The sequence below is a fragment of the Sceloporus undulatus genome, chromosome 1 (assembly GCF_019175285.1).
Source record: "Sceloporus undulatus isolate JIND9_A2432 ecotype Alabama chromosome 1, SceUnd_v1.1, whole genome shotgun sequence".
Classification (NCBI taxonomy): Eukaryota; Metazoa; Chordata; class Lepidosauria; order Squamata; family Phrynosomatidae; genus Sceloporus; species Sceloporus undulatus.
In genome coordinates, this window is record NC_056522.1 from 334,368,690 (window position 1) to 334,379,152 (window position 10,463).

The 10,463-nt window shown below is 41.3% G+C and overlaps 1 protein-coding gene across 1 annotated transcript; it reads right to left on the reverse strand.

The window, feature by feature from the left end:
* Positions 1-2,111: 2,111 nt before the first annotated feature.
* Positions 2,112-9,307, reverse strand: SPTSSA (serine palmitoyltransferase small subunit A). The gene is made up of 2 exons (XM_042445244.1): positions 9,081-9,307; positions 2,112-3,433 (listed from the first exon to the last, which is right to left on the reverse strand). The coding sequence occupies exons 1-2, from the start codon at positions 9,181-9,183 to the stop codon at positions 3,330-3,332; spliced, it is 207 nt and encodes a 68-aa protein (XP_042301178.1). The 5' UTR covers positions 9,184-9,307; the 3' UTR covers positions 2,112-3,329.
* Between the last annotated feature and the right edge of the window lie 1,156 nt (positions 9,308-10,463).

Sequence of the window (10,463 nt, forward strand, 5' to 3'; positions counted from 1 at the left end):
TATATGTAGTTTGTAGAATGTACACCATTGGCAGGTTTCATTTTTATCGATTTTATTGTTTCTATGTACTGTGCTGTGTAAATCTACAGTGCTATAGAAATAAAGTACAGTACATATAATAATAATATACCAGTACTAATTGCAAGAAATTCCAGTTTTGAGGAAATAAGGTATTTTGCTTAGTACAGTACACAAACATACAAGGCCTGATTCAGCAATAACATTCACACAAGGCTACAGAAAGGAAAGGTTGAAAATTTGGATAGCAGACAGGTAGATGGCTACATTTACCTATCCTGAAGAGGTCCACTGAAAGCTTGAACAGTACCCTAGAGTACACCTGGAAAAGTGAACAAGATGATTGGTTATACCCAAAAACCTGCCCTAGGGATATGTGTTGTGTATCAAATGTTTTAATGATCTTCCCAAGGAATGGACAAACTCATCTGGAAAACGTGATTTTTAGCACCAAGGTGTCTGTGCATTGATGCAATCTGAAACAAACCTCTGCTGATCAGACAGGCAGGGGAAATGTAGGAATTTCAAAAGAGGGAGAACAAAATAAAGTCTCTGTCTATTTTGAGAAATGTCTGTTTTCTTTCCTTTCCCATAGGAAATGCAAAATAAGCAGGTAGGAGGAATGTCTCATGTTTAGCATAATCCATCATGCTTGTCCTTTTGTCCCATCTAAGGCAAACATACTTAGGTCAGCGTGACCTTGACATTTGCACATTTCTAGCTACTTTGGGCCATCACGATTCACAAAAATATGTATCAGGTCATCATCATTACATCCAGTCATGTTCTGTGCTAGATATTAATTATAACCCCATATTCAGCTGGAGTGGTGGTAGGATATGCTAACAATAGTCACTTTCACCTAAGAATCCTGCCACTTCCACCCATTAACCAGGTCATCACTGTTGATTAAGATCAGATTTAAAACAGATGATCCCCTTGTTGCCTCTTCCACCTGGACAATGAAATCCCCCATTACTATTATATCTCTCTTTTCTGAATGTTTGGTCATCTGTTTCAGGAAGGCATTTTTTAAAAAAAAATGTAGCATGAGAGAATAAGAAATTAGATGAAGCAGATAAATAACTACTGTAGGAGAAAAGGAACAAAGTGCCTTTCCACATACCAGTGTTTGAAAAGAGCATGTGCAATCTACTTAATATGCTCCCATTTGATTTTAAATGCTGTAGTTGGATAAACTGAGATGGCATTTGCATTACACAAGGAAGAATCAACAAACTTTGCCCAGAAAGTAGCAGGAAGCTAGCAGAGATTCTGGACTATCCATATAAACATCATATCTAACCAAGCCCAGCTTTCCAGCTGATAATAGGGGAACAAAATGAATTTACATGGGCATACAAAGTCACTGGCTTTAATAAATGAAGACTCAACTAGGTGATGCTAGCTGTGGCTGCTACAAAAAAAAGTATTAATTAAAATTGGAACTTACAAGTACGGTAACTTGTTCCACTGGTTTCAACAGGACTTTTCTTATGCAGATTAGTATAAACAGAAAATTTGTTGTGTGCATTCAAGTCATTTCCAGCATATAGAGGACCCTAAACCCTATTATGGAATTTTCTTGGCAAGTTTATTCAGAGGGGGTTTGCCACTGCCAGATTCTGAGGCTAAGAGTGAGTGACTTGCCCAAGGTTACCCAGTGGGTTTACATGGCAGAGCCAGGATTTGAACCCTGGTCTCCAGAGTCCTAGTCCAATGCTCAAACCACTAGACCACACTGGCTATATATATATATAAATATACTATTAACTATTGAATTTGTAGAGCACATTTTGAGTGCCTGAAATACTTTACACACAATGTCTAAGTAGCTCTTCCAATAACCATGCAAATTAGCTCAGTATTACTCCTAATATTAGAAATTAAGGGCTGTACCTGAGATAATAACTGAGTGAAGGCTCACACTTAAAAGTGAAATTTGAATTAGAGGCATCCCAATTCACACCTTATTCTCTTAACACAATCTGGTGCTGGTGCACCAAGCAAGTATTTTGTTTCCATTAGCATTGTTGATAAAAGCAATATTCAGCAGAATCTCCCAAAATTAAGGAGACACATCAGGCATCAACTCTGCTTTTAGTTTTTATTTTGGAAAAAAATAACCTTCACCTTAAAAATTGACATCTTACACTTCAGAATACAAATCTCAAAAAGCTATAAAAACTTAAGACTCAAGCCTAGTAGACAGCTCCTTATTGCTGTACTTTTAAGCTCTAGTCCACTTCAAACTTTATATTTTGGTCATTTGGTCTAAGGAAGGGGGGGATATGCAGTCTTATGTGCCTGCAACTTCCAGCATTCCTCGCCATTGGCTATGGTGGCTAGGATTGCTGAGAACTGCAATCTATTGACAGGGAAGGCTGCATTATTCCCACCCCTGGTCTAAGAAGTCAAAGGAGTCTGAACAGTAATTACAACCACAGGTTCACAATACAGACATGATTATATTATAGACAACAGCCATAGCCACAGTCCTTTAATTCAAGTCTATATTAAAATTAGCTTTTTGGGGAAACAAAACATATACAAATACAGTTCAATTAGAAGCATAAGGGTACAGTTCTGTTAGAAGCATTATAATAACAGCATTAATATGCTATCAGAAATCTCTAGATGGCATGCATTACATAAATGAAGTCTTCATGTTGGATCCAGTACTTCTCTCTTCCACAACATTGTTCCAAATATACAGTACTTAGTTGTCACATTCTTCTACAAATGGAAAAGAAAAAAAGCTTTCCATTTATTGTTAAAGCAAAATAGAGTGAACAGTCCAGATTGTAATTGAAGCACCTGAGTTAGAACTTATAAACAAAGTTTTGTAAGAAAGATTCCATGAATATATCCACATCTCCATAGGAACCTAAACACTTTTTTCTTACAAAATACGCTACTAGAAATATACCCAGGTGGACATATAACTATACAATAGCAAAAGCTTTAAGCTCCATTTAATAAGATGATTTCTGATTAAAAATAGAAGGCAAAATGTACTCAGTTATATTAAGAAAAGCTTTCACAGTGTAATACTGAGACTGTCACAAAGTTAAGAAAATACTGCTATCAAAGGTACAGTCACAATATTAATAGACAAAAGTTGCAAGGGAATCTCGTAAAGAAAAAATGCCACCAAAACTCAGGGCATGTTGCATCTTTCTGTGCACAGCTGACAGTCACCGTCATCATGCCTTGTCTGTTATCTGGCGAAATCCTTAAGTGTAGATGGACATTATTCTTAGCACTCTGATCCTCGGTCTCCAATTAGTCACATCTAGTAATGTTCTTCATCACTGCACAATTTCAAAATAGTGCAATATGGCCATAATATGCTGAGGCATGAAAACATAGCCAGTGTAAAGCGCCATTCCAAGGATGGACACTAGCATAGAATCTGAGTAACAGTAAAGGAAAATCACACATTGATAATACACTAACCTACAATGAAATAATGCATTAAAGTAGAATCTCAAGTAATATGATAAAAAGTTTGACATCACAATCCTATCAATGTCCACAGGTAATCTTCTTTGAGTTAAATGAACTTATTCCCATGTGTTGGTATAGGATTCCAAGTCAAGTTGGACACAATCAGACAGACAAGTGCAAAAATATGAAACTGCAGCAACACAGCAAACCTATGAAGACTAGACCAGTTAGCAACATTATTACAGTTAATAAAATAGTTATTAACATTACTATTCAACACAACTGCAGTACAACTCCTATATGTATAGGGCATACATTCCCAAACAGACTGTGAATAGTGAAAATCGTGGATTATAGCGAACCCTGTATTTCTGGGGCACACTGACACAAAGTCGCAATGGAGGACCTCCAGATGCCCAGAGAGATCGTTTTTTTGGACATGAGTAAGGGAAATTGTGTGTACCACTGCTGCGGATACAGGGATTGTACTATAGCTGTAGCAATAGCAAGTACATTTCTATACTGCTACTCCCTAAGTAGTTTTCAATGTGTAAGCCAACTGCCCCGAGCAAGCTGGATACTCATTTTAGCAACCTTGGAAAGATGCAAGCCTGAGTCGGGATTGAGCCCTTTCGCTGATATTGAACTTGCAACCTTGCTGTTTGTGAGTGAGTGGTTGCAGTACAGGCATTTAACCACTGTGCCACTAGGGGTATGTACAAGTTAAGTTGAAGAAACTAAATCAATTCAGCCACACTAATGGCATACCTTCTGAATAGGATAAAAATCTACAACCCCCCAATTTGTTTACCATGGGCAAGGCAGTAAAAGAATCATTTCCTGTATTGCTATGTCCTCCCTTCAGTCCATCTCCCCTGATCCTGGCCTCGGAGGTAGAGAAGAACTGTTGGCCCTCATCCCCTTCCCCTTTTGTGTCATGTCTTTTTAGATTGTAAGCCTTAGGTCAGGGAACCATCCAATTAAAAAGATTGTATGTACAGCGCTGTGTAAATTTACAGCACTTTATAAATAAAGGTTAATAATAATAATAACATAGTAACAAATGTCTTAGCTGTCATGTTCCTTTTTGTGTTGAGACTCCCAACACACCTCTCAGGCTGAATTCAAACTGATGCAGAGCAACAGCCAGATGGCTTTGCTTAACCCAGGTCCTAAAATAAGCCTAAATAAATCTGGATTGTTTGGAGTCTAGTTTTCCAGTATGAACAAATTCTTACCATACTGACAATGCTAAAGACAGCACAAAAAGCACAGGATAAAGCAGAATTAGGTTTTGAGGCCAAGAATGATGTACCAGAGCTGATCAGGAGTTATGGATCAGGGTTGACACCCTTAAACACAAAGGCCACAATCTTGTATGGCCCAGAGTAGTTCAATTATGCCACAGCTGGCCATTCATTGACTGGACTGGGTCCACTGTCACTGCAGCCTCCCAGCCATTCCATGCCTGATGAGAGCAGTGGGAGACCAATGAAGAATCTGACTATGTCCCCATAGCCAAATATGAAATGATTATATCCTGGACCTCAGCTAAGGTCTGCTGGGTCCTCCAGAGGCCTCAACAGATAGTGTAATAATTTCATGTCTGATGAGGAGAAAGAAATCAATATTCTCTCTCCTCATCATTGCTTTGTACTTTAAAAAAAACCTCAACCCTGTCTGCAAAATTATTCTTGCTGCTTCCACTTGCCAGACTATATGGTTAGGAAAAGGAGCATCTGAAAAGGGTCAGACTAAAATTATATTCTCTATAGAACCACCATTAATCAGCATCTACATTGTTTTCTATACTCCTAATAGCAGTTGACAGACATCTTAAAGAACCACTATCACTATGCCTTCTCTTTGACATAGGTGGGATTTATTTATTTTTTAAGACAGTGATCTAATAGATCATTTGTTCCAGAACATTTAGCTGTATTCATAAGAGCTTAAGTAAAAATAGGAAAAATAAGAATGTAAACAGATCTTGTGCGTGAGTGTGACCCATTTTTCCCATTAGCTATGTCAACTGTACGCACAGGTTGCTAAAAGAGAAAGTTCACTACTCCTGGTGGATTCGGTCTTCATTTCTTCTCCTAGTCTCAAACTGCCAAGCTAAACCAAAAAGGGCATCTAAAACAAATTCACTAAATACAAACCAACTCTCTCCACGCCACTGGATAGCTGCCAACATTTGTTTGACCGTGATGTCAACAAGGACTCTAAAACCCATCCACTTGGTGCCATAGGCCAAATTCACTACAGGCCTTTGCAACACCACCCTCCAAAGAGATTGCATCCTCTAAAACTAAATGAACGTGCAATCTAAAAATTGTTATCCATCTGTTTGCCATACAGCAAAAATGCAGCCCTCTCCTTAATGTGTTATCCCTTTACTAGCATCCCAAGGCATATCTGCTAAGCCTTAGTGCCTAAAGAGGGATCCAAAGCACCCCCAGTGTATCAAAATTTGGTTTAATGTTCAGCAGCATCTTGGATTACAGCACTAGATGGACCTCTGGTATAAGAAACAATCTCCTTAGTAGGCATAAAATCAGCAACATGAAATACAAGTTATGAATCATAAATATGGTGCAGGAAGCATAGCAAAAGTTTCATATTAGCAAAGAATCCATCCAAAGGAACCAAGTGAAGCCCAAGGCCATCTGCTGCTTGTCCATTCCAGTTCTTGTCTCATATCTCCTGACCGATCACCAAACCCAGCAATTAGCTCAGGTCTGCTAACACCACAACAAGGCTAAAGCTAAAGTGAGGGAAGCCTGATTTGTGCCGGAATGAGAAACCAAGGGGAATCCCCTGCAAACCGCTCTGAGGCTGAAAAGGGAGAAAAGAGCTACAGAGACAGTCAGCAAATGTAAATAATACAACAGTCCCTGTGGTGTCCTAATTAAGAATGTTAGAACAAATCCACATTCAAGTCCCCAATGAGCCATAAAGCTCACCATGTGATGCTGGGATAGTCACTTAAATTAACCTCACAAGACTCTTGTGAGATGAAGTGGGAAGAAGTGTTGTGCAGTCTAGTAGTTCTCAAATGGTGGGACCAGACCCCCGGGGCACAAGAGTTTCTCTGTGGGAGAGTATGTGGATCCCTCCTCTTCTTCCAAAAAAATTTGTGTGTAAAATTTACATGCATTGAGTTAAATATTCAATTTACTTAAATAAAGTTGTTCTAATTTGAACAATGTTATTTCCTTATTAAATGTTAAAATATGAATATACATGGATGTGCAAATGAAAATGTGCACACGAAATAAACATAGTATTTTGTTTTGGCATCATGGATTGAGCATTGGACTATGACTCTGGAGACCAGGGCACGATTCCAGGCTTGGCCATGAAACCCACTGGGCAAGTCACATGCTCTCAATCTCAGGGGAAGTCAATGGCAAAACGACAAATCTGAACAAATCTTGCCAAGACAACCCCGTGGTAGCTTCACCTAAAGATTTCCCATACTTTGGGACACTGGTCAGAACACATACTACAGTAAAGAAATCAGAAGAAAACTAGGAATGGGAAGGGCAGCCATGAAAGATGTAGACAAGATCCTAAAGTCAGAATTGTCCAAACCATAGTATTCCCCTTCACCACATACAGATGTGAGCACTGGACAGTAAAGGAAGCAGACAGAAATGAATTCATTTGACATATGATGATGGAAAAGAGTGCTGAGGATACTGTGGACAGACAAAATCGACAAATAAACAGATCCTTAAACAGATTACAGTTGGTCCTCCATATCTGTGACTTTGACTTTTGTGGATTTGGTTATTTGCAGTTTTGATTGCTATGTTCTCTGTAGGAATCTCTAGGTTCTCCAGCATAACTCTGCTGGAAGTTGACCACAGAGTTGTGCTGGAGAACCTAGAAGTTCCTAGAGAAAACACTTCTCTAGACATTTGTAGGTCCTCCAGCATGATTCCATGATCTGCTCCTGGGAAATGTTGACCACAGAGTTGCACTGAAGGACCTGGAAATTCCTAGAGAGGTATATTCTTAGGTAAAAATATTTTTTTTTTTGTATTTGCGATTTTTCCACATTCACTCCTACCCCCAGTGAATGTGGAGGGACCACCGTATACCTGAAATCTCCCTGGAACCCAAGATGATGAAATGAAGGTGAGGCTGTTGTACTCTGGCCAGATCATGAGAAGGCATGACTCACCCAAAAAGACAATACAGTACAGTAATGATAGGAAAGGTAGAGGGTGGCAGAAAGAGAGGAAGACGACATACCAGACGGGTGGACTCAATCAGGACGGTCACGTTGCTGAACCAACAAGACCTGAGCAGAGCAGCGGAGGACAGGGGTGTCTTGGAGGTGTCTCATCCATAGGGCTGCCATGAGTCTGAGTCGATTCCAAGGTAGTTAACAAATAAGCCCACACGCCAGGTTCAGTTCAGTATTGGCAACCCCCTTCTGAAGAAACATGCTCAGCCACGGAAACTCCCTGGATGAATTTGAGACTTTTTATACAACGATGTAGTAAAATAGGGTAGGAGAGCCAACGTGGTGTAGTGGCTTGAGCATTAGGGGCTATGGCTCTGGAGACCAGGGTTCGATTCTCAACTTGGCCATGAAATTAACTAGGTGACTTTTAGGGAAGTCACACTTTCTCAGCCTCAGAGGACGACAACAGCAAAAAAGACCCTCCTTTGAAGAAGCTTGCCAAGAAAATCTTAGGGTTGCCGTAAGTCAGAAATGGCTTGAAGGCACACACACACACAAAGAAAAGAAGCAGCAACATCTGCCTTGGTCCAGACCTCAGAGGGAGAGAAGAACCACTGGGCTTTATCCCCTTCCCCACCACCATTTCTTCCTCCCTTTGTGCCGTGCCTTTTTAGATTGTAAGCCCAAGAGCAGGGAACTGCCTAATTGAAAATGATAATTGTAAGCTGCTCTGAGAGCCTTTAGGGCTGAAGGGCAGGTTATAAATACTCTAAAGAAATAAAAAAGCAAGAAGGAAACCGTATGAAATGAAAGAGGTCGGCAGCAGAGTCATTTCTGACTTACGGCCATATGGTTCCTTGGTACATTTCTCCAGAGGAGGTTGGCCACTGAGGCCGAGAGAGCGTGACTTGCCCATGGTCACCCAATGGGTCTCCATAGGTGAGTTGGGATTTGAACCCTGGTCTCCAGAGATGTAGCACCGCTTTTAACTCTTGGTCTGTCTCAGGGCTATGGAATTCTGGGAGTCCAACTCCCAGAATTCCATAGCCCTGAGACAGACCAAGAGTTAAAAGCGGTGCCAAATCGGGTTATTTCGCAGCCATGGTCCAAGGCCCAAACCGCTACACACACAAACCTCTAAGCCAGTGGTCCTCAAGCTGTTGCCCTTTTAAGAGAATTCTGGACTTCATCTCCCAGAAGCCTCAGCCACGTTGTCCAATAGCCTGGCATTCTGGGAGCTGTAGTCCAGAATCTCTTAAAAGGGCCACAGTTTGGGTTACCGGTGCTCTAGGCGTCCTCCTGGGCGGTTGGGACATTTAGTCACCCCGCATTTCCCCTTCACAGGCTGAGCCCCGGTCCCGCCCGCCCGCCCAGCCATTCCCAGCTCCCTCTCCTCAGAGGGACGAAAGGATACTGAAGACCGTCCTCTCCCAGGGCTCCAGCATGTAGAGCGCCGTGACCAAGAGGTACTGGTAGTACAGCCACGACATCCGCTTCCAGGCCGAGCCCAGCGCCATCTCCCGCTACTGCCACCAACGCCCTCAACCGGCAGGAAGAGACTGAAGCGAAACCGCTAACGCTAAGGCCGAGGGGGGTGATGACGCACCGCCTCTTCCCGATTGGCTAAGTTGCTTATGGCTCCGCCCCTCGGAAGGCCAGACCACGCCCCCTCCTCTTCAACCGACGCCAAGGAGGTGAAGGTGGAAGTGGCGAAGCTGGTGGTGAAGATGAGGCGTGGCCTCTTCACGGATTGGCTCCGGGCTGCCAGGTCACGCCCCCTCCCTTCAACGGGCGCCGATGACGTCACGCGCGGCCTTTTCCTTTTCGATCTCTTCAGGAGGAACTCCAAAATGTCCTCCATTTTGAGAGTGACTAAAAAGCATGAATTTATATTTAAAGAATGGGCTACATTTTTAGCTAAATCTTAACATTTTACCATTTTTAATAATAATAATGATGATGATGATGATGCTGATGTCTTGATTTTGTCCCCCGCCTCTCTGTCAAAAATACAATTTTTGACTGTGTTTTGTTCTTTTAACACGTAATTTATTTTGATACTGTAATAATTCAAGTCTGCTTTAATGTACTCTTTTTGTATAGTATATAATAATAATAATAATAATAATACAAGAGTTTTAGCTCTTATTTGCTAATGTCCTGCATTTTTCCATGATGATGTCCTACATTTTGTGGTGCCCTGTCCTCCTCTGCAGTCGTGGCATCTGTCATCCTGCGTTTTTAGGATTGTAAGGAATACCCAGAACGTGGTTTTGCCGCTTCCTTTCTCCGAAATACAGACTGCAGCACTTGACATTCTTGGGTGGTTTCCCATCCAAGGGCAAGCCAGGGCCGTCCCTGCTTAGCTTCCATGATCAGAATTGCAACATAGGCAACAAAACCTGGTTTATTGTCTAATGAAGCGCCTTTGTCAATCCTAACCTCATTCTTTACGTGTGCTTCATGTTGCTCAATTACTTTTGCAGGTTTCCATCAGGTGCAAAGGAGGAGGAGATCAAACACGGTGTGTCTGGCTAATGTGGGAGTAGCAGCCACTGGGATCGATGGTTAACGTATTCAATTTAAAAAATTACCAGTCTTTGTATAATGCTTTCTCTTTCTTAAGTCCATGACAAGCTTTTATAGAGTAGGTGAGTTTTTCTAGCAGCCAGGTTTTCCATATCCTCAACCACAAATTATCTATTTTTAGATTTCTTGCCTTCCAACTTTTGGCCAGTTCTATCCTGGGCTGTCAGTCTTCTATACTTCAGAAGACTGACAGCCCAGGATAGGCATC